Source organism: Antedon bifida, chromosome 3 (genome assembly GCF_963402885.1).
Source record: "Antedon bifida chromosome 3, ecAntBifi1.1, whole genome shotgun sequence".
NCBI lineage: Eukaryota > Metazoa > Echinodermata > Crinoidea > Comatulida > Antedonidae > Antedon > Antedon bifida.
The window spans coordinates 5,562,357-5,588,521 of NC_136228.1; the positions used below are offsets into that span (position 1 = coordinate 5,562,357).

The window sequence follows — 26,165 nt, forward strand, 5'->3', positions numbered from 1 at the left end:
TGTGCGCGCGCGTCGCGAAAATAAAAGGATCACGTGGATTAACAAATGAATCTAAATGCTTTATAATTGGTTGCCTGTCGCGGTACGTACAAGTATAAAGCGTGGTTCCCACTAGAACGCAACGCAGCGACGTATTGACGCAAAGTGCTGTATTGCGTAATCACAAGTGGTAACCGACGATCCAACAGTGCTGCAAACATCGCAGGTTTGATTTCACGCAGGCGGGGGCAAACACAATTATTGGAAGGGCATTTTCTTACGTTGCGTAGGTTGCGTTACGTTGCGTTGCGGTTTCAACATCGAGTAGCCCGCCATTTACAGATTGGAATACATACAAAAAAACAAGACAAAAGAACATTAACAAGGTCCACAAGAAGCAATTACAAACAGTTCTTAATTTTGGATTTAAATAAAGATAAACAATTAAAGAAAATAGCAATAGTGGAGTCAAAGGCAATACTGTATATGAATTTATTATATTACATTAAAAATGCAAAAGAACATATTTATAGTATACTGTATATCAATATTTACATATATACACAGAAATGATATTGATATTAACAAGCGCAGAGCTTTTAATATTATTAACAATATTAAATTATATTTTGTAAACAAAATTTATTTGTACAAAATATAATCTCACAGTTATACAAAACATACCAACTAGTGGTTGAAACAACATTAGGAATTCACACGAAATGCCTATAAATATCATTTATAAAATCTTTTTTTTAAATCAAAATGAAGAAGGAAGAATGTGTCATATAGTGCACCTAAAAATGTGGATATAAAACATTCTTTGGATTATCCTATATTTAGAAAAATGAATGAAAATTGTAACGATAGAAAATGAACAATTGATTATCTGTCTATTCGTAACAGTAAACAAAGACAAATTATTATATTAAGAGAAAGTAACTGAAGTATTTGCACCATTGTGTAAATTTAAATGGAAGAATGTTGATACAGCGTATTGGACTTAAAGCGTTGTCTACACTATCAAACTCTATGTGACAAAAATGTGTGATGTGCCCATATATGGTAGTGATATGTCCATATATGGGCATATCACATTTTCTTGTCATATAAAGGTTGGTAGTGTAGACAGAGCTTAAGAGTTTGCATGTTTTCACCATCACCACCTCAATCCAGGAGCAGATACAAGATTTTTTAAACCAAGGAGAGCTAGAGGACCGTAGTACCTTGCCATATTAACATAGGCAAGGGCTCAAGACTCACTCGCCCCATGGTTCTGGTGGTAGAACAAGTCTTCTTGGATAAGGGCTATAAACCGTAAGTCCAGTGTACACATCTAGCTCATGTGCACGTTAAAGAACCTAGTACATCTTTCGAGACGAGTAGGGGATTACCCTGGCCTGTATCATATCGGTACATCCCTAACTGCATCATGGCGCATATCATGTTGGTACATCCCTAGCCGCATCATGGCCCGTATCATGTCGGTACATCCCTAGCCGCATCATGGCCCGTATCATGTCGGTACATCCCTAGCCGCATATCATGTCGGTACATCCCTAGCCGCATCATGGCCCGTATCATGTTGGTACATCCCTAGCCGCATCATGGCCCGTATCATGTTGGTACATCCCTAGCCGCATCATGGCCCGTATCATGTCAGTACATCCCTAGCCGCATCATGGCGCGTATCATGTCGGTACATGCCTAGCCGCATCATGGCGTGTATCATGTTGGTACATCCCTAGCCGCATCATGGCCCGTATCATGTCGGTACATCCCTAGCCGCATCATGGCCCGTATCATGTCGGTACATCCCTAGCCGCATCATGGCGTGTATCATGTCGGTACATCTCTAGCTGCATCATGGCCTGTATCATGTCGGTACATCCCTAATACTGACACTATGATGTGAATAGTTCCTCCAGCCTGTAATACTTGTACTTGTATCCTGCTTCCAGTGACCTCCTCGCATCTCTACATGTTGTGCTGCCGGTTGCCCAGTCAATTTTGAACCTGTGTAACGAAGACTTTGTCGATCTTGTAAAAGTTTTTTGACGTTGTTAGAAACCTGCAAATGGATTAAGATAAATTAATGTATTTATTTGTCTGAGTAATCAGTATTAGTTTCTAAATGTGGATGAATAATTTCTAAATATGGATGGATAATTTCTAAATATGGATGGATAATTTCTAAATATGGATGGATAATTTCTAAATATGGATAGATAATTTCTAAATATGGATAGATAATTTCTAAATATGGATGGATAATTTCTAAATATGGATGGATAATTTCTAAATATGGATAGATAATTTCTAATGGAGGGATAATTTATAAATATGGATGGATACTTTCTAAATATGAATGGATAATTTCTAAATATGGATGGATAATTTCTAAATATGGATGGATAATTTCTAAACATTAAGTGCATGTTAAGCATGCCCATACCTGCAGTATTCTACAGAATTTTGCAATTTGGCCTAAAATAATAAACTGTCTTAATTTTTACATTGTAATTTTCTATATTTAGGTTTTGGCCATGGCAGCTGGTCCGACCATTCCACTTTAATCCATCTATGCTCTATACAACATTAGTTACATTATTATATATAACACCAAAATAACCTCATAAACAATAATATTTTGGATTTATAAAGCACCTACTACCCTCTAACTACAGTACATACAAAAAGAATAAAAGAATAAAAATATGAACATAAAAAATACCAAAAAAATATTTTAAATAAACCATAAATTCTATTATCTACTTATAATTTTTAGTAAAATTTTATTCTAGAATAAGATACTGTATCTGCAATACATATGGTTCATTGTTTTAAAAATTGAAATATATGCAATATAAAAATAAAAGAGTTCAAGCATTATAAAAAGGTCACTGAATAATAAATACAGCAGATAGATGTTTGCTGTCTGTTTGCATAATTATGTTATTGTAAAGCTTTGTCTACACTATCAAACTTTGTGACAAAAAATGTGATGAGCCCATATACGGACATGATGTCATATCACTACTATATTTGGGTATATCACTACCATATTTGGGCACATCACAATGTTTTGATAGTGTAGACAGAGCTTTAGCCAATGTTGCTTCAACAGCTTTCAATGTATTGCGTTGTGTATTTCATGTGTAATGAATAAGGTGTCATTTTATTGAATCTTGAATATTCAGCCTCTAAATGTTGTTATCTTAAGATTTATGATTGAAATCAATTTTCTTTATTTAACCATGGAGGCCCAGATCAACACATGGTTATTCTTCCCTGGGGCCATGCACATACAAAAAATTCAAATACAATTTTACCAATTATAACGAATTTTTTTTTAATGAATTACACAAGCCCAAAGTCAGGATTTTTACAGGGGTTTCGTTCCTTCCACAATAAAGGTAAAAATCAACATGAACTATGCTAGTAAGTTAGGCTTATTTACAATCACTTCCTCTCCTGTGGCCACATTCACACTTAGACTAAGGGAAACACTTACTCCTATCTAAGTGAATACAATTTAAGGGAAATACTTAAATATTTATTGAGTTAAGTGAAATACGTGTATGAGGGAAATATCTCAGTTAAGTGTGATTGGTGAATACGGCCATTGCCTCTAGTTTGAAAAGGGCACTTCAAGTAAAAAGTTGATTCTACAGGCCTGCTCCGACAAAACGCAATAAATAATGAGGATTTTGTACAAATGACAAAGAAAAAATGAGTGTACATTATTGCATATTATAAATAATTTAAATCACAATTATAATAATGAAAATGATGAAAGTGCTAAACCAGCTAGAGTATGTAAATAATTAAAACTAAGAAGATAAACAGATAAACACATGTCAGAAAAAGGTTTTCCTAGACAAAATAAAGACACACAATACAACAAATTTAATATTTTGTTTTTAATAAACAACATATATACTATTAACGGATTGCGTTCTCACCCTCTTTTTATTGTGGGCAGCTATTCTGTTAAATTCAATTTCCTCCATGCAGAGTTTTACCGTTTGTGGTGTGGATGAATTTACAAGGTTATTACCACTACACTCCTCACTTGCCGTAGTAGCACTGTCAAAATAACGACATAATCATTTAATAGATGAATTTAGATTCATGAATGTAGCTGAGCTGAGGCTTATAAAATTTCATATACATCCAACAGTGAGCAACAGGATGGATAAACAATATTGTAGCCATATGTTTGTGATGAGGAGAACACTCGTTTTATGAGTATGTTCGCAAATACATTTACAAATTTAGATTAAGAGTTATAAATATTCATAATGAAATTGAAGAGTGCACTGTGTAGCACATGTTTAGGTTCTCAAGGCGAGAAAATACTATTTTATTGTTACCTATTTTTCATTTTATGTTTTTCTTTGATTTGTGTTATGTTGATTGGGAAGATATTTCTAAAGTTGATAAAACCAATAAAAATAAACAAATACAACTTACGAGTGAATGGCTGGCAGCCTGACTGGTGCGGCTGTGATCATAGCGTTGTCTAATGTTTGTTTTGCATTGCGAGCTGCTTTACTTTTTATTATGTCGGAAACATTCTTTCCTGGAAACAGTCTGGGAAGAAGAGCTAAAATATCCTGGTGGCCTGGGTCAAGGTGTAATGCTACTAACAAGTCCTGGCGAGATCCTGCCTGGTTCTAACAATGACAAATAATATTTTTTTATAAATAAAACAAAATATTCTATATTGAGGTTTTTTATATAGATTATAATTTGGAAACAAATCTGAGATACACATATCACAGTCTTAAAAATATGAATGAATTACCTTAACTGTTTTTAAGGGGACACCTTCAGGGCCCAACAAAGCACTCCTTAATATGATTTCTTCTTAATTTTAGCCTGTTTTGTTTTAGTGAGTTTTATAATTGCTTAGCTTTTCTGTTTTAATTTTATCTACTAACTAGAAAATCTTTTAATTCATTAATATAAATATTTTATACTTTTTTTTTTTTCAATGTATAATTTTCTTGTTTGTTCTTCAGTTTGATAATTGTGATATTGTAGTTTTATTTCTTTCATACGGCCTCGTGGAAGAACACATTTTGTTGTGAACGAGCCTCCGTTTTAAAATAAAGATATTATGATTATTATTATTAATATTGCTTTGTGAGTCTGCCATAGCCAAAACAAAATACCACTTAAAGTTGTTTTAATTTAATTTAAATAGGAGATTCAAGATTCAATTTATTGTCACATAATATTACGTACATGGAATTTGTTTTCCTGAGCTTAGAAACATAGATACAATACAATTTAAAACACAATATAAAAACGTAACACCTTAACTAATTATTATTAGTGACCCAAAGGAGAGAATTCTACATAGAATTTCTACACTATTATGTTAAAACGTAAATCTGTTTGCATACCTCCATTGTAAAGCGGACTTTAGCCCTGTACACATAGTAACTGCCAACCTTAGGGCTGTGCTGCATTGCTAGAGTGAACCTGGCCTCAGACTCCTGCAAATTGTGCTCTTCATAATCAAGTAGTCCGAACTCAAAATGCACTCGAGCTATCCTCGAGTGGATGTTGCAATCTAGGTTGTCTAACTCGAGCGCTTGATGATAATCAGCGAGCGAGAAGTTTAACTCGCCCAGTCGGAAGAAACAGTCTATAAAACAGACCAACAGAAAAAAATGTATATTTAGGTTTTTAGGAAAGCAGAAGCAGAAAAAAAAACAAAACATACAAATCATATTTTCTGAAAATACAGTTCTAGAAATAGATGGTTTGATGACTACATTTAACATAATAATAATAATTATTGAACATTTATAAAGTGCTTTTTACTGGAGTCACAGCGCAACATGAAAAGAATAACTATTGAAATAGGTGAGTTTTTACGAGAGATTTGAATTGAAAAGGGGATGGAGTGTAAAGGGTGGAATGAGGAAGTTGGTTCCAGATCTCTGGTGCCTGAGCACCACTGATTTAAGTGTTTTTTAAGGGGGCAGCTTTGGGACCAAACAAAGTGTCCCCTAATAGGAGTGTCAAAAGGAGGGGTTCTACTGTAGTAAAACCATTTAATATAATAATTTAGCTCAGTCAAGAAGTTACAGATTAAATCGTAATAAAATTAAATATCTTCTTACCTCCTCTGTTAATATAAAGACCTTTCTCTCTTTTTTCTCCCTTAATCGCTTTGTTCAGCAGCACCACGGCTTCGTTGTAATGTCCCCGCACAAAACATTCAACAGAAAAGTCGTTATAGGTCAACAGAAGTTGGCGCTGTGCATCCATATAAATCGCATCTTGTTCGTCGTGACCCGATTTATCCATGGCTAACAAGTAATCATCGATCGAGGCATTGAAGTCGTGAAGCTTGCGATGAAGTGCACCCCTATGAATTCACAAATTAATAAATACTGCAATATTTATTATTTTACTAATTTATTCTGTTTAGTAGAGTGTGAAGGTACATTGATTAACAATTGTTAAATAATGCATACTATTGCACGCCATGTGACCCACAATCGTCCAATCAAATGACATGAATTTAATTGGGTGTTATATAATATTGATTATTAGGTTAAATAATATATTCTAATTAATTTTCTTATTTGATTGAAAAAGGTAAGACATTTTTAACAGCAAGAATTTTACCAACTCCGGAAAGAACACACACTTGTATATAATCACCTCTACTGTTTCTTTAATGGCCTACCTTAATATATGATATTCAGGTACGGTAGGATTATGCTCAATAGCGTTAGTAATCTTCTGTAACGCATCCTTAAACCTTCCCTGAAGTTGTTGTTGAATGCAGTTGCTACGATACTCGTCGGCTTTTTCTTCAAGTTGCTTCATTAGTGTCTTCGCTTCTTCCTGATTCGGGTCAAGACTGAGGGCATCTTTTAAATCGTAGTAACAAAGAGTTGTCTGTAGAAAAAAGAACACATACACAGTTTGTGTTATTCATGCAATTGCACTGTAACGTTGATGTTAATATGTGCTTTGAAATGCTATAAGAAGTTTACCTTTGATTCTGTCAATAGAATTTGAATAGTGTGATACTGATAGAAGAGATCTTAACATTTTGGTGCATTCCTATTTCAGGTGCACTTGTTTTGCTTTGTATATTTAGGCAAATTGCAAAGGATAACCAACCTGTTCACAATACAATATAACCATAAGCAAATTCATTCACTATCCTTCTTATCAAGTTCACAACATATACACAAGATGCTCTACATAAACAAAGTCTTATTACAAGTCTTTGGGAGTAGAGTTGTAAATTGTTATTAGAAAAAATCCTGACATGACAGGAATTCACAACCACTAAGCCACAACTTCACTTGCTCATACTAGACTTATTTGAGTGAAATACCATCAAATAATCGAGTAACCCACCTAGAAAATAGTTACGCTTCCTAAAAGACAGTCATTTGGTAGATTTTTAAAAAACTTTTTTCTCCTAAGTGTAACTTTACAGTAGAGAAAACTTACATTTCTAAAGAGGTGATGCAGCCTTGCTCGCATTATGTACAAGTCTGGGTTATCACGTTCAACTTCCAGTCTTTTGTTAACGAGAGCTAAACATTCACCATGCCTCTGAAGCGCTGACAAACAAGCAACACTATACCAAACAATCAAATATATTGTTAAAGGTCTGTCTACAGTATGAAACTTTATGTTACAAAATTATATGATGTGCCTATATATGGACATGATGTCATATCACCACCATTATTTATTTAAGCATATCACTACCATATTTAAGCATATCACTACCATATTTAAGCATATCGTCTACCATATTTGGGCACACTTTTTTTGTCAAACTAGTTTAGTCTACTACTAGCGTAGACAGAGCTTAATACATGACAATCTGGGTATTTAAGGGAGAGTAAAGACCTACCTTCTTGTGTGATATGCCACAACTTCTGGTCTCATCTCAGAGGCTTTTGAGAATGCTTCTAATGATTCCGTGTACAAGCACTGATCAAACAGAACCTGGCCTTGAAAGTAATACATAAAAGCCAACTTGCTGTAATATTTATCACTGTCTGGGTCTAATACGCACACTTTCTTCTGATTCAAAATGGCCGATTGGAAATCACAGAGTTGTAGATAAGCTTCAGCGCGATGCACGTAGAACACGACATTCTTTGGTTGCAAGTTTAACGCCTTGTCAAAGCATAGAATAGCTTTAGTGTGTTCACGCATCGCTGAGAGTTGGCGCCCTCGCTCAAAACTGAAAAATAATAATATAAATATTACCCACATGTAGGTACTAATACTTTTATAACAGTCCATTTGTATTACATTTAAAAATAAGTGATTTGAAAATAGAATTTTGTTGTAACTTCAATTTTATCCCATTGGGACATAGGGATTGTGCCCAAGACAGTGATAGGACAGGAGCTGAAATGGACACCTGGATAAAAATCCACATTGGTTTTTTGAATGCGTATGAACAAGATGTGTACACTGGCCTTTATCTGAGAAGACTTGCCTTGACCCCAGTGCTCCTTTCTTAAGCACTCGAATCAGAGTGGAATAAACAAATATGAAAACATTTGATTACTTACTGCTCCTCCGCTTTGCGACGTACGACATCATCAATTCCTACGCGTTTGTACTTAGCACCGCCAAAAAAATCTGTCGCTAATGTTTCTGTGTCCACTTGTCCAATCTGTTCATCTTGTTTCATTTTTGCTTCCATTATTTTCTCATTACTTACAGCTGTTTTAAACAACTCAGCAGCTGTCTTTTCCATTGCCTAAAATTAACAAGGATTTAATAATTGAATTATAAAATAGTAAAGCTCTGTCTACACTATCAAACTAGTTTGACAAAAAATGTGATGTGCTCAAATATGGTAGTAATATTCCCAAATATGGTAGTGATATGACATCATCATTTTGGAGGCAATCAGGACCACGGTCCCAATTCTGGACCACTTTTTAGTATTATTTTCAGACCTGCGTTAGTGTTAAAAGCAGTCTTAATAAAGTAACAAGTAAACTGAAATTGCATTTTCTCGAGAACTACTTTTGTGATTTGTAATTTTAAAACATATTTAGATTTAATGTACAGGTTTTTTGATACGAGTAGTTTTAAAAAACTATTTCTTTTCAAATTCACCAGTTTGTTTTAGGCGTCAGTCAACTGAAACTATTGATAGTTGAAAGGCTGGTTACATAACCATTACACCAAATTCACATACAAATGCTTGTAGTGAAATTAGCCTAATCACGCACAGCATTAAGACACAAAAATTCTTATGTAGGAGAATATTATGGAGGAGGTATGAACTCTTGGAGTGTCGTTCTAGTTTCCAAACCTTACTTTACCAGTTATTTATTCACCAACAAAACCCACCTTATGATAAACATCCTCTTTCTTATTTCCCTTGACATCAGCTGCAAACGTAACGCTTTTGGTACTTTCTCTGCTCAGAAGTTGTCTGCCAACTACCATTCTGTCTGGCTCACTGCCAATGAAAGATTCATCCTTCAAAAATTGATCATAATCTGGCGTTGGGAAATCGCAGTCATTCTCAAAGAGTTCATTATCAATCGTAGTAGCACGACTTGGTGGCGCTATGCTTCGATTATCACCTTCTGATGGCGTGTCAACATTTTTCGATTGTGATTTCTCTGTTCCCGCATTCTTATGAACCTCTCTATCATGATTTGCTGAAATAATAATAAATCAATTTATCAATAATTGATTTATAAAATTTAATTTATTGTATTTTTAAAATTTTACATACATTGAATTTTGAACTTTTGTGTATATATCGAAATCTTGCATTATATTTATATTAGAATTTATGGAACTTGAAATGTTATTACAATTTCTATATCTTTATTGTAGTTTTATATATTTGAATTTTTATGATATGTATTTCTGTACTGTATTGTCGAGGGCCCCAATGATCTCCTTGGGTATCTAAATGAAATATCGTTCATTAAATTGATTTATCAATACACAATTCTCATCTTCTTTCAACTGGTTATAGAATGTTAAAAAGTGCTCACTGTTTTGCTTCTCGGGAACATCATTTCCCTTTTTTTTATCTTCACTTTGTTCCTCTGTGATTACCATAATTCTTGATGTACTTTGTTTTTCATCAGCTTTTCTCTCTAAATCTTCTCTATCAATATTTTCCACTTTGCTTTGCTTTCTTTTAATTGGTTCAGTTGATTCATTAGTTTCACTATCCAAGTTTTCGTGTGTCCTTTGTTCTGCTGTTAATTCTTTTGGATTTTCACCCTCTGTTGTAGAATTCAATTCATCAGTTGTATTTATTACCATTTCATTATTCATTGATTTCTCAACTTCCATGGTGGTAGCTTTATCAGCCTGAGAAGAGTGTATAGAATTAATTTATCAATCAATATTCTTATTATAATTTTGCCTGCCCTTATCAATAATATGGCCAATCTACAGTACCACCATAATAAAACAAATAGTTTGTACAATTTATTTATAAACTTGCATCTTGATTGCGTTTAATACCTATCTACCTACTCCCAGCCAGTCCAACACTTAGAGGCCTACCTAATGACAGTGTTAATTATTAATAATTACAGAACTACTTATGACGAGGCTTTATACTGTATATCAAATCACATGATCATCATGATGTAGCCTAGCTAGGCCTAGACTGAGTATAGGGGCCTAGCTAGGTAGGCCTCCTACCGTACCTATAATAGCCTATACTAAATAGTATGTACGTATCCTAACATAGGCCTAGCCAGTCTGAGCCACCAGCAGAGAAGAATTTAAGCCTACCTACTGTGTTACCTAGATAGCCGAGGCCCAGTCTAGTAGCCCTAGCCCAGTAGCCTAACTAGGGCCAGGCCTCTACTAGCTAGCTAGAGAGAGGGCCTGGGCCTAGGCTAGCCCCTTGTTAGGGATCTCCCTTGTTAGTAGCTAGGCCTAGCTATTTATATTGACGTAGATATGAAATCTACTCACACTACATATTCTGCACACAGGATTCAACACTGCCTTGCTGTAAATAATAATAAAAACTAAGAAAAAAGCGTATATTTAGAAGCTTAATTCGCTTCGCAGTTGTAAGTTGTTGATCCAGTTGTTATTGGAGATGCGCCCTCTATAGTCTATACATAAAATAGAGAGCGCCGCTGTCGCCAAAAATTAAAAACCTCGTAAACCATGCCACAGCACAATATGATTTGGGCGAATTTTTAATATCACCCCGTCAAAAAAAAATAGAAAAACTTTTTGTTTTGTTTCTTTTACTTCTTTAAAAATGTTTTTTCTTCAAATAAACAAACAATGTATGATTTTTTCCCAGGTAATGATAACCTTGTTAGATACAGTATTATTCTCTTGAGCATCTTTTTCAGCGTAAGCAAGTACTATTACTGTAGTACTACATGCCTTGTAATTTATGCTTTGTTATAAAGCACACAACAACAGTCATATTAAATACAATCATTCACATTAAGCAGTGCCTATGAGCAACAATTGCCAAGAAAGTCACAAATGAATATTTTCAAAATTGGAAAATGTGCCACTCATTTGGTTAAATTTAAAGTACACATACTATAATGCCTTTAAAACCGAAATGGAAAGATCTTCATGTCTCCATTGCCTCAACTCCAGCGTCCGTCGACTTCTTTTTCTTTCCTTTCCTTGATAATGTGTCATTGACAACCTCCACTGAAACAAATTAAATCAAAATGTAATACATAATCAAACTAGAACGGTACTCTGAGATTACATACATCCGCCTACTGTTAAATTTTCCTTTACCAAAAAAAATATATATATCTTTTTTTTTATTTTTGTGTCTTATTGCTGTGTGTGATTAGGCTAATTTCACTACAAGCATGTGTATGTGAGTTTGGTGTAATGGTTATGTGAGTTTGGTGTAATGGTTAAGTAACCAGCCTTTCAACTAACACTAGCAGGTCTGAAAAAGTGGTCCAGAAATGGGAACCTGGTCCGGATTGCCTCCTTAAATGGAGTGGTTCTTGACCTATATGTGGTCTCAATTTAGTAAAGATCTGGCAATAACTTTTTCAGTAATCCTGCTAACAAACAAACACATGCGATCGACTACATAACCTCCTTGGCGGAAGTAAATATACATGTTGGGCTGTCATTTTTATATTTATTTTCAAAGACACAATTTCATTTGTAAATTGATGAAATAAAATACTACCTTGCATAGCATTTCTCTCCTTATCTGCCCTAAGTATTGCTTTAATAAGTTTGCGTTTTTTCTTATTTGATGGCTTCACAATGGCATGCGGATCAGTGCTGAAAAGAAAACAAAAATATAAAGATTCGTTCTTCAAGATAATATTCCGTGATATACACTTCCACTTAATGTCTGCTGGAATAAGTTCAGGCTGTGCACTAATAAACTATGTATTTCATTTCGTGTTTATTGATTATAAAACATTTTGATTCTACAGTATAAAAACACAGAATTGTCTCAAAATTCCTACATGGTAAAAATTTACTAACATATACATATAAAAATAGATCATTTAAATACTACACAAACATAAAAAAAAGTACCACAGAAACGTACAATATATATAAACAGATATAAAAAGGGGTCTAAATATTATTTAAGGAATTAATTTAGGGTCGGGTATGGTCTGGATTTACGAAATCTTTCTGTGCAAAAGTTAAATTAAACTTATTTGTGGGAAATAATGTTTAGTTTTCTTATGGCATTCTTTCCAAAATGCCATGCCACACCTTAAAACATTTATTTCTTTAATTATAAATTATGATTACACAGTTGGAGAATCGGGACAGACTGCTTCATTTACTAAACTCTGTATGGATTTGTACCGTTTTCTTCGACGATGATAGTTTAAGATTGTACTCTCCTCCTTTTCGACAGTTTCTTTTCCTTTTTGTTTATTCTTTTTCTTTTGAATGGTTTTTAACCGTCTTCTTTTTGCATGATTCTTTTGTAAATCCTGGCGGAAAAATGTAAAAAAAATATAATAGCACATGTTGATATAAAGTTTGCAGTACACCACGTGTTGAGTTTCTGATATGATTGTCCTCAGGAGTGAGGACCAATATATGTGATGTGTAAAACAACAACAACATTTGATTTCGCTATGCAAACCTTCAAACAATATATAATAGTACAATTAATCATGACATGTATTCATTTTATGTTCTAGGTGTTACGCTCAATCCAGTTAAAAACTTTAAAACTTTGTCAAGCTCCTGTGAACGATACATTACTATGGATAACTGGCACTATATATTATATAAAGTTTAATTGATTGTTTATCTTTTTTAAGTTTAAAAGATTAATAAATACATACTGTCTTGGGTCTATTAATTTTACTTGATGGTGGCATACTCTTCTTTACTTTTTACCTGAAAAAAAAACCAACACAAAGACATTATTACAACAAAAGTAATAAATCAATGTGTAGAATTAGGCCTATGTTCCTTAGTCAGTTAGTTAGCTGCATCATTATTATTGTATCAAGTATTATACTGAATAAACAATATATATGTTACGACAGTCAAGCGAGTAGAGTCTTCCTTACAAGTCAGAAACCTCATCACAACACTAGTCACTATATGACACTATTACTAGTAAATTATTCATACTTAATTCTAGTATTTTGTGAACAATGTTAAACAGTACTTGTTCTTACGAACTATTGTATTATGTACTACTACTACAATATTGGGCGAAACGACCAGAAAACTCATTGAACAACTGAATAACACCTTCAATCAACAGCCTGCATAATTTTGTTGACCTCAATATTGTCTAGTCTAGGCCTAGCCTAGCTAGTCACTGGTCTAACCAAGGCCTACTTAATGGTATATAGTAGAGCACGTGAAAGTATCTGAATCAGTAATGAGTTAATATACATTTGAAAGTTGGTTAAATTATACTTAATTTATTAGTGATAAAACTGTTAGTGTTAGTAACTTTCTTATAGAAAACAGTACGTACTTCCCAGGCAAAAATTAAACTAAAAAGGCAGGCACATGTGTTGTTTTTGTACTTCAAATAGCGCCCTCTATAAACAAACGAGGGGTGGCGCGGAGACCAGTGATGTAGAGGTATATTCAGAGCGTCATTCTGGCGACTGGAGCATGCTCTACTTCTCTACGGAGCGCCATTTATGCCTTCATTAACTTCAATAATAGAAATAGTACTACGGTAACTGCTCAAGTGGACCAATTTGGCGCCAGTGGAGCACAGTGATATAAAGTAGAAATAAAGTCACTACATTTTAATATCTTTTCGTATGTTAACACTGTGCTAAAGTGGACCCAATTTGGCCCCAGTTTTAACAAGGTTAATGTGATATTTATGACGTAATGATGAATTATGTAATACACGTATACATAGACTATTATCAGCTGTTCTGTCATGTACTTACTTTGTGGCCTAACGGGTAATGTTCAGCTTTGGGTGCTCTCAGCTCTAGTAGATTGGGTTCGAGCCTCTACGTTTTTTTTTTAAATAAACAATAAATAAATAAAAAAAATAATGAATATTGTTTTTCTTTTATTTTGAAAGAGAGATATTTTGATGGTTGTAAATGTCAGGCCTAAACAAGTGGACCTTTTTTAAAATCAGAAACAAAGTTGCATGGCATTATTTTTCATCAAATAGACTGCCATAAAACCTCGAAAGAAGCCCATGTGCTCCTTCATTTTTAGTACTCTTGGGTGGGCTTATTTTCCACATGGAGTTCTTTTCGAGATTACTTTTGCAAACTAAAAAGAGGGGAGCTGAGGTTCCCGGCCGGAAAATGTTTTATTTACATGATTTGAACAATCTCCTAATGTAAAGATGTAAAGAAAGACAACATAAAAATTTAATAGTGTGGCGTGTTGACCGCGAATGACTAAAATACCATCTTCCCCATAATACACCTGCACAAACTCATTTGCATAACAACGCACGGCATACCAAACTGTTTAAAATAGAGCTGCAAGGTCTCCGGAAATGACATCTATTGTTTCTTCAAACAACATGAATAAGAATCTTCAGTACCCCATCGTACTTGGCGCTGAGCAAAGACAATTTTGAAAAATAGAACCTGCATAGGTTCCCGCCTGAAAAAATTGGCACTTTACATGATTTTAAATTATATGAAACAAACTATTTAAGACTCACCAGGACAATAGAGCTTGTCCCCGTAAAGTGCACCTATAATTCATTGAAACTTGCCCACCATGGTTGGGGCAGAGCTAATAATGAAAATAGAGCCAAGAATTGCACTTATACTTATAACTATACATAATCACCTATGATAATTATGATAATGTGAAATTTCAATTATCCAGATGCGACTTCAAGATTTTAGGTGGGGTTTTCTACTTTAAAACTCGACTTCGTGGGCCTACCCGGCGGCGGAATTAATCTAAGCTTCGAAATTGATCTATAAATCGGCATATTTGCAAATGTTCTATATTTGATCTTATTTCACTCTCCATTAACCCCTTACAAAAACCATCGGGGAAAAACTATCTGTTTAAAACATGTTTATTCTGAGGACGGTGCGGCAATAAACACCAACTACCATAAAAGTTTATTCATAACATATTACAATACAATATCTTGGATGAATCGGACATTTTCGCTACCAATGTAGCAATATCGATTAACAAAATCAAAATTTAACAGTGTGGCGTGTTGACCGCGAATGACTAACAATACCATCTTTCCCACTACACCTGCACAACCATTGCATAACAACGCACGGCATACCAAACCGTTTCGTACACATGCGATGAAAATATAAAATTCAATTTCTTTTAAAATTGAGGGCGGCAAACATAAAATTTACGAGATCGAATACAGGTTGGAAAAAAAATTAAATAAAAAAAAAGATGTTAAATGTGCTCTCCCTGCCTCAGCACTAAGGCCCTGCCACAGCCTTTTGGGGTCGTTTCCAGCACATCACCAGATGCATTGATGTTGTCGCCTCATGATGTGTGGTGGAAAGGGGGACGTATAATTCTGTGAACCCCAAACACAGTGGCCGCATGCCTTTAACTCTATTCCACCGACCAGCGTGGGAATCGAACCCACGACATACGTGTTGTCAACACGACGCTCAGGCGACTGAGCTAACTGATCATTTTGGTTTTAACAAGGTTAATGTGATATTTATGATGAAATGATGAATTACGTAATACACGTATAAATAGACTATTATCAGTTGTTCAGTCATGTACTACTTTGTGGCCTAACGGGTAATGCTCAGCTTTAGGTGCTCTCAGCTCTAGTAGATGGGGTTCGAACCTGTACGGATATTTTTTTTTTAATAAAAAAAAAACAAATAAATAAAATAATAAATATTGTTTTTCTTTTATTTTGAAAGAGAGATATTTTGAGGATTGTAAATATATGTCAGGCCTAAACAAGTGTACCTTTTTAAAATCAGAAGCAAAGTTGCATGGCATTATTTTCCAATGAATAGACTGCCATAAAACCTCGAAAAGAAGCCCATGTGCTTCTTCATTTTTAGTACTCTTGAGTGGGCTTCTTTTCCACATGCAGTTCTTTTTTTCGATCAACATTTTAACTTTTTTACTCTGCTAAAGGGAACACAAAGGATATTATTCCTGAAGACGATCAAAGCATATTGATCGAAACGTCGAGAAACTCAACAGTTCTTTTCTGAACTAATATATGTGGTGTACCGCAAACTTTATATCAACAAAGGATTTTTTTTCTTAAATTTATTAAAACTTAGTGAATTTTCTATATACCACACTGTGCTCCCCTGGCAAATTGGGTTCAATTGAGCACAGTGTATTAACATACAAAATATATTACAATTCAGTGACTGGACAAGTTACCGTAGTACTATTTCTATTTCTGAAGTAAATAAAGGCATAAATGGCGCTCCGTAGGGAAGTAGAGAATGCTCCATCGTCAGAATGACGCTCTGAATATACCTCATATGTATAGCCGACCTGATGACGTGTGTGTAACCCATTTTGTTTTGATGTTATGTATAATAGTACTGTATTTAGAACTGTGTGGCTTATGTTATTTGTAATTTTGTCTGTAAATTGGATGCACTATTAACTAATAAAAGTGTACCACCGATATAAAGGTGATTCCTATGAATAAATAAATAAACAAATAGTGCAACCAGGGAACTCCGATCCCAAGTTCTCAACTTTACACTTTATCAAATATAATAATAATATTTATTCGGTCATCAATGTAAAAATAACCAGGAATGAGAATAGGCTAAAGCCCAAACAGATTCTGCACTCACTCCATAATAATCACAGTGCTACATCTTATTATGTGCTCTTTTTAAATTGTTAGTAAATCTTCGCAACAAGAAAGACCCAATAAACCAAATCTCACAAAGAATATTACTATTGCCATAGAGTTATATTAAAACTAGAGAGTTGTCTCTCTAGTTGTAATAATATATAAATCTATGGATATTGCAGATATTTTTTGAGAGGTGAATGTTCCATGCTATATATTATACCGAAATAATCCAGAATGTCTACTTTATTTGGAATTCACAAATCATACAAACCAAAACAACATTTTCAGTCATATTTTTTATTCGGAAGAGAAGAAAAGTCCATCTAGAGTTGGTACTGTAACACATTAAAAATATTAGGTTGATTGAGAACTTAAATACTAGGATGAAGAGAAGGGGGAAAATGCCTTATAACAATTAAAGCAACAGTCCTAATATCATAAATAATCAAACAAGCATATACACCATTTAATGCATTCATGCTTACTGCAAACATAGACGAATTTAATTATACACGTCGTTGTCGACTACATCCGTGTTGAGATATCCTGTGTTGCAGCTTTACAGAATTATTGATTCAGTTTGTGCTGTTATAAAGCAAAGATGCATACAATACCAATAACAAACGGTGTTAATTTAATGTCAGTCATGCATCCACAGAAAGAAAGATGGTTGCGGAGGGTGTTTGATCAGTCCTGCTCCCCAAACATGCATGTTCTATACAAATGTATAGGCATACATACTGTGTGACAGACACCCAGTCATTGCTGTTTTTTCGGACCTTTTAGCGACCCTTGATAAACCACGTTCATTGTAATAGCTACGGACGGTGTTGCTTTGTTATAATTAATGATTTTATTTATTTTAAAAGGCAATGAAACATGAGGTAGAGGAGAAAACTTGAGTCACAACTTATTGTACAGCGGGATACATATCGTCACAACATTTGTCTCATCATTCCAAGCTTCAAATTCATATATTGCTTACTAGCTAGCATACACTTCCCACAAACCCCACCCGAACCCCACCCACAATGGCAGATCCAGGGGAGGGAGCGCTGGGGGAACGTAGGCTCCCAACAGCCAAAACGAAACTACTATATGATACCTATTTTTGACAGACTATTAATAATATATGTTGGCGCTATCCACATTTGAAAAATCCTGGATCCACCCCTGACCCTTGACCCCACCCGACCCTTACCCCTGACCCCAACAAAACATGGATACAGAAACATTTAATAAAAGAGGGGTTTGTTTGTCGGTTGTGATAATTATTTACCATTTAATATTTTAAAAACTCAGGACTACATTATGCCTCATGGGTCAACATCTTTTAAGTAAAATAATTTACAGTTTATTAGCGTGAACGATAAGGTACAGACAAAGAGAGATGAAGCCATATACCTACAACACGTTAACAAATATTGGAGCTTATATTTCTCCACAAGAACTCCAAAGCCCAGAAAAAACAAATGCATCACATATTGACTAGAGTCTCTAAAATTTCCAAAGTAAATATTATGATATATACTATATAACAACTAATTTTTAAAATGGCCTATACCAAATTTCCCTTTTTAAAAAATGTAAATACTTCGATAGCGATACAGCTTTATAATAAAAACCAGAGACGTGTACAGAGAAAGATCCCATCCTATTATGATTAAAAATTACATAAGTTTAGACAGTATCACTATCACCTATATATTACATATCTTGAATATGATGGTCTCGGGAGGTAACCATCTTAACCCTTAAAATAAATTCTGTACACATCTCTTACTTGTTACTCTTTTCCTAGCGAGAAATAGAAAGAGGAAACAGAGTTGACAATGAATCTTTTACATTTGTTTTAAAACATCATTTACAATTAGAAACACTATGTAGAAACAAAGGACACACAAAAGCTATTTACAAGCTGCTACATAGAATACTAATGTGTACAACTGATAACCCCCAGCGGCAGCAATGGCATCATAAACAGACACCCAGAATGTTGCGCTAATTTTAAAACATAGCATAAATTATATTCTTCAAGACGATTCATCGTTTAATTATTTACCCATTATTTGACATTTACCAGCCTATCACATGTTCAAAGCGACTAATGGACCCTTAAACTTACCCACGATAGAGCGTTTGAAAAGAATTTTAAATTTCTACAGCTTAACAGAATTTTGTATTTAATGTGTGGCGTGTTCAAATTAAAACAATTCTATCATGGTGATTTAAGATGAGTTTTAATTGGCTAGATTCTTGTTGTTATTTGTTATTTGGGTCAGCAGAATCAATATACTGCCACCAATGGTGCAAGAATTCATTTATAGATCCCACAGCATATACACATGGTAATTGTACACTAACACACAACTTATGTATACTAACATATACTTACATATATGCACATGAATGTATGTGTAGGCCCTGTTTGCCTATCTATGCATATGTATATATCTAAATATGGTACATACATATGAATATGCATATAAATGTGATACATAAATATGAATATGCATATTTCTACTATACATAATATGGTATATACATATGATATACATGGATACCATATTATGTACAGTAGAAATAAATATGCATATAATAAAATAAAGTAGAAATGAATATGCATATAAATATGATACATAAATATGAATATTCATATGCATATTTCTACTGTACATATGGTATATACATATGCATATTTCTACTGCAAATATGGTATACATATGAATATGCATATAAATATGATACATAAATATGAATATTCATATGTATATTTCTACTGTACATATGGTATATACATATGTATATATAAATGATATATACATATTTCTACTGTATATATGGTATACATATGAATTCCATGTACATATCATATGATTATGCATATAAAATATATACATATGCACATTGTATAAATAGTTCTGTCTGTTAGTTAACCTTACAAAAGCCTTATATGTCAAAAATAAACATTGTAATATATTGGGCGTAAATTCATTTTAAGTGTAATTTCTACCATTTATCCAATAAAGAGACATTTTTAATGTACATTTTCTTATTCTATATAACTGAAATCTCATTGATCAAAAAATACATCCAATTTTATATTTCAGAGTAAACTGGTACATACAACTATAGTGTTGTACCATTGGATCCTAGATTGCATACATACACACTGTACATATTCAACTATCTTTTCATTTTCAAGAGGAAAACATCTGTACAATGGAGTCTATATTAACAGACACATAATTTCAGGTCTTGCGGTAATTTTTAACAATATTACCAAATTCTCCCAAGAAAATAAACAACACAATAAAAAATATATATATATTTACCAAATATGGTCATAATAGGTTTACAAAAACAACTAGACAGAATACGTTGATTGTATTCCTTTTTCACTATACTAACTAATACTTAGTATTTTTCTAGCGAAGAATACATTGTTAAGAACCGAAATGTTTTCAGCCAATATTACCCTGCAAAACCTGCTTAGATATCATTTGCTGCATAATGTTACAATGTTACTAATGTCTTATTTTTACAATAACTGTTTATTTATCGATTTACAAGGAACTTTTTAACAAACACACTTGTCGTCTTTGGAACATTTTATATTTTTATATGATCACTTTTTAAAGATGATTTGTTGGTAGAAATAGATTATTTTAATTTTTGCTTCTCAAACTTATAACCATTTTCCATTATAATGCAATGTCTACATTAGGACGTGTGTGGTTTGACTGACATTATAGAAAACATTTCCCGCAATAAAATATTCACTAATTTGTTTTTAGAACAAATTAGAATTTAGAAACAGAAAAAAATGGCATAAAATATACATAAATAAACTTTCTATACATATATGGGCAATTAAAACTTGGATTTGTTCACAAATTATCTAATTGGTATTTTTTATTCATGTGCAACCAAATATGTACATGTATTGACATTGAATCCGAATCATTTTTAAAACTTTAATCTTTTAATAGGTCTCAGATTAATCCAATTTAAAATTTTAATCTACTGTTATTCCACAGCGGAAAATTTATGCATTATTACATTTTTTTATTTATAAAAATAACCCAATATTTGATAGTTAAAATCCATGATTTTCTAATATTTAACAAACAAATAGATTAATATAGCAAGAGAACTGACGCTGTTTATCTTCTGGTCAAGTTAGTATATATATATACTGTGGTATCAACCTACAATTCTAATGTAGTTATACTACATTAAAAACATAATTTTTATAACATAATGTATTATTTTAAATGCAACAACTTTTATTGTTTATTTGCTTTCTTTATTAACATAACATTTCACCGTTGCAGTTATTTTATTTTACATTGTCTGCCGGATATCTTTCAACATTGATTTTTTAATTTATTTTAAAACATTTTGTTGTTGTTCTGTGTGAAGGATTATTGGGTTGTCCTGAATGATTGTTGTATAGATTTGAAATAAAAACATGCTAGGCCTAATTAGAATATATTTAGTGTTTAGCATTGAATACAATAGAATTTAAAGGTATTATGTTCTTACAATCATTTTCAATCTTATTTCACCTAATATATACATTTAGAAATACTGTATTTTATAATTTTTTTGGGGGATTAAATAAATATCTTTCTACAAATTTAATTGTATTTGTCAAATTAACATTCAAACAGGAGATAAAATCAATAATATAATAATTAATCCAATTACTGAAAATTAATTTAAAAATTCATTATAGTTTTGATTAAACCTAGAATCATTTTTATAACTATGTTCTGCATTATTTTTTAGAATCAATATGAATTATTGATAATTGAAATTTGTAAACGATCCACTATCCACGATACATTTAAATTGCACATGAACTACACCAGAAAACGTTACCAGCTGCCATGGCAACAATAATTTGTGGCAACATCAAAGAATTTACTTTGCCCCAGGGCTTGTTTTTCACTTGAAAATGTACACCTCCATAATGCACATGCCAAGAATGGTAAGTGTATTAGAGTACATTAAAAGTCAGCCGCCGTTAATGAAATAAAATATTAAAATTCAGTGTATCTTTCGATACACAAAAAGCAGGTTGTTTTAAAATATTGTTAATAACCACAAAAAAAAACACACAATTTCTTAATATTGCTAAGATTTTCCCCACTAAAAAACTGCTTTTTCATGGGGTAATCACACCCAAAATTCCATACTTCTGATTGGCTAAGATTCTTTTCATTGTTAGGAATAATGATATATTATTCGTCTACAACAATAGTATCCTTCACATGCAAACAGGTTGCAAAATATAATAGTTCAATATACCTTTCGCCAACACTAAATTACATTTCCATATATTGGTTACAATCTAGATATGCACAATTTTGAATATTTTAATCAAAGATTAACAACAAAAAAATAATAATTTTCTGATTGTTTATAGTGAACATGTACTTATTGAATATTCATTATAATGCATTTTAACAGTTTAATATCGAAAGCTTTTGAGCTTTTCGGATTTAAATGGTGAATGATTTGAATGATAAACATGCTAACATGTGAAACGTAAAGGATATAATGGCTGATGATAACTGTAGTCATATCTTAATTTGATACAATCATGTTGGTGGTTAAAACAGCTTTAAAATATATATATATGGTATATTAACAAACTTTGTTTCCTAGCATATAGAGAGAACCCAAATACCATTAACCAAAGTATCTAAAGCTCTGTCTGCACTATCAAACTAGTTTGACAAAAAAAAGTTTATGCACCAAAATATGGTAGTGATATACCCAATATGGTAGTGATATGATATCATCATTTCCATATATGGGCACATCACAATTTGTTGTCACATAAAGTTTGATAGTGTAGACAGAACTTAACTCTTCATTAAGTTGAATGCTTGAAGGCATGTCTACACTATCAAAACATGTATACATGGACACGGTGATGTGATTATGACTACCATATTTGGGCATATCACTACCATATTTGGGAAAATCACACATTTTTTTGTCAAACTAGTTTGATAGTGTGTACAGATCTTAACAATGAACTTGCTATCTGAATCTTCGTAATCCTGATCTTAAGCACATGTTAAGAAATGAGAAGTGAGTTTTCTAGTTTGATGTTGGTTTCCTTTCCATAAGCATCTGGATGTTGCGCAATCTGTTCACCATTCAGTGCTCTTTATACATCAAGGCATTTGATTGGGTAGAACTTGAAAAAGCATCATGCAATAGCCAATGAGAGTTGTTGTAACTACAGTATGTGGTCATGTGGTTTTGTAGAATGTTAAAATATAAATACTGGATCCAATAGTCATTTGGAAACAGTAACATTACTAACATTATTAGTAACATTATTAATAACATACAAAATAAATAGCAGCAAAAAAAACCCCAAACAGTAACTATTTTTTACAATCAAAATGAATTAATGTTTTCCTTTAAAAGTGATGTGTATTATTAGTAGTGGGAGCGTTAATAGCATTACTGTAGCAGTGTTAGCAACAGGTATGTAGTCAATCTAGTATGTTATAGTACTATACAACTGGGAATATTCAAGTAAAGTACCAACAAAAACCAATAACTTAATGATTAAATATTGAGCTTTGTAGCATAACACACTGCATGTTACGACGGCAGATGTTACTGTGTTAATTATCAACGGTAATCATTCCTGTAGACATATTTAAACTCTGTGCTTCTATGTGCAATGGGTAGCTTAGTTATTGTTAGGTGCCTCCAACATTTCCATGAGAAACGTATCGATAGGGGTATCGCCGATCAATTTAAAAAAGAAGAGATGTTCCAAGCATTTAAGTCCGATGGATCGTAGTGCCGGTAATCGTAGAAGTAATTTGGCAAATCGACCGGATTCGTCCGGATACTGGTTCCGACAATACTCTTCCAGCGATGCGTACACTTTCTCTCGGAGTTCCTCGACTTTCTGGACTGACGACAGATTCTTTGCATCTGTTGAATAAACAAAAGGAACACGGTTTGTTGAATCTGTGGCTACAGCTCTTGAATTATGTATGGTTTTCTGTACTGAGACTAGATTCTTGGCATCTGCCAACACAAACAAAAAGAGAACATAGAATAGTAAAAAGAAACAAAAAAAAAAAGGACAAACAAAATAAGAAAAAGAGTGTACAGTAAGAAAGAATTTACAAACACATAACACGAAAAAAGATTTTGGGTCTCAGTATTTGAAATATTATTTGACAATATTGCAAAAATGGGCACAGCTTTCAAAAGTGTAATATTTTATCTGTACAAACATTATTACATTTGTTTAAATCATGAAGGAATAACTTATTTCTCCATGTTTAAATCAACTCACTTTTTTGGAGCCAACACTAACACTATGTGTTGTAAACTATAAATATTTATTATAAAATTTAATGTTTTATTACTGACAAAGCAACTTTAGGATTGAAACAGAAAAATAAATTAGAGTAGAGAGGAGAATTTCGACTGCTAAATGAGAATCTGGACACCAACAATATCAACAAATAACAACAACAGTCATCATCAGAGTATTCTCACAAACAAACGCAAATGTCAGCCTTGTTACATCCGTCTTTCATCACGCACAGACAATTTAAACAACACAGATTAAATCATATTTATTCTAGAATGAATTTTAACCAAAACTGAAATGTGTTGTGACAATAAAATGATGAGCAGCAATAAAAATAAGAAAGGGAGCTTTATCATGATCTTTAAGAAAGATAAAGAAACCACACTAACGAGACTAACTAGTTTACTAATCAGGGAATTATTGACGTGGTGTCTATTATAAACCTATAAACATCTAAATACTGTCAAACCTAATAATACAGTACATGATAGATTACAATCACTTCCTTTATTACACAAACAACAAATGAACATTTACATCAATAATTTGTTTTCTAACTAATTCAATCTTATTTATAATTCATTTTATTTTGTTTATTTGTTTGTTTGATGTATTGCTCAAGAGTCTATAAAGCTCTATGGCTCACAAGCCAAAACTCTCAGAATAAGAAAAAAACTGTTAATAACATTAGAGGGAGGGGTGTGTGGGAGGCGGTGTCTAAAATCGATGTGTGTTGATAATATTTAGATGGAGGGGTGTGGTGAGGGGGTGTCTGAAATCAATGTGTTGATAATATTAGAGAGAGGGGTGTGATGAGGGGGGTGTCTAACATGGATGTGTGTCAATGACTTAACATGGTTCTTGATCAGTTTGGCTGTCCACAACTAAAACATCCTTCTCACTATTACAGGTAAGAATTCTTGATGTAAAAATGCAGTTAATTTTTATATTACAGGTTGTAACAGAACCTCAAAGAATTATTATTATTATTATTATTATTATTATTATTTTCTATTCTATAACATTAAAGGAATATTTTGGACACAAAATAATAATATTAACATAAACATTTATTATGTAATTATAGCGTTTATACATTGATTAGCAGACGAAATTACTTTTGCAGTCAATGAAACAAAGGTACAAAAGAACATCAGACAGCAAACACATGTGTATACTGTGTAGACAATTTGGCACCCATCCCACCATTAATAGTAATACTATCCATTTAAATTATTTTATCAATGACATAAATCATGTTGTAGAAATTAAAGAATATACTTTATTAATATATTAATTACCACTACAAGTGACTGTAATATCACTACAGCTATATATACAAATTATTCCTGTTCTTACTGTATTAAAATGATAGCCAGAAGAAATAGAACAAAAACCTAAAGTTGAGAATATTAGGCTATAATATATCTACAGTAAATTGCGCTAGAAAACATATAAAACCAAGTACCAGCAGAAAGTAAGCTAGCTATACACACATATTAAGCAAAGCATAAATTAAGCAAAGCAAACCACATTGAGCAA

General features: G+C 32.9%; 3 protein-coding genes across 6 annotated transcripts in view; all 3 read right to left on the reverse strand.

The window, feature by feature from the left end:
• LOC144838689 (retinoic acid receptor RXR-alpha-B-like) overlaps positions 1–26,165 on the reverse strand; it is a 99,496-nt gene that overhangs the window by 23,373 nt on the left and 49,958 nt on the right. For 2 of the 4 annotated variants that reach the window (XM_078694132.1, XM_078694133.1), the window contains exon 7: positions 18,520–24,328. In XM_078694132.1, coding sequence (XP_078550258.1) covers positions 23,982–24,328 — 347 coding nt within the window. In that variant the 3' untranslated portion in view covers positions 18,520–23,981. Of the gene's footprint in view, positions 1–18,519; positions 24,329–26,165 lie in introns of those variants that run through there. The other 2 variants (XR_013611692.1, XM_078694134.1) reach the window with 2 other exon arrangements.
• Positions 618–11,080, reverse strand: LOC144838680 (tetratricopeptide repeat protein 16-like). The gene is made up of 12 exons (XM_078694116.1): positions 10,957–11,080; positions 10,014–10,338; positions 9,352–9,668; positions 8,559–8,749; positions 7,886–8,221; positions 7,474–7,603; positions 6,692–6,906; positions 6,120–6,367; positions 5,394–5,638; positions 4,456–4,658; positions 3,945–4,068; positions 618–2,050 (listed from the first exon to the last, which is right to left on the reverse strand). The coding sequence occupies exons 2-12, from the start codon at positions 10,318–10,320 to the stop codon at positions 1,856–1,858; spliced, it is 2,511 nt and encodes an 836-aa protein (XP_078550242.1). The 5' UTR covers positions 10,321–10,338; positions 10,957–11,080; the 3' UTR covers positions 618–1,855.
• LOC144838446 (uncharacterized protein C11orf98 homolog) lies at positions 11,283–14,040 on the reverse strand. Its single transcript, XM_078693811.1, has 5 exons — positions 13,958–14,040; positions 13,308–13,362; positions 12,817–12,947; positions 12,173–12,270; positions 11,283–11,667 (listed from the first exon to the last, which is right to left on the reverse strand). The coding sequence occupies exons 2-5, from the start codon at positions 13,341–13,343 to the stop codon at positions 11,585–11,587; spliced, it is 348 nt and encodes a 115-aa protein (XP_078549937.1). The 5' UTR covers positions 13,344–13,362; positions 13,958–14,040; the 3' UTR covers positions 11,283–11,584.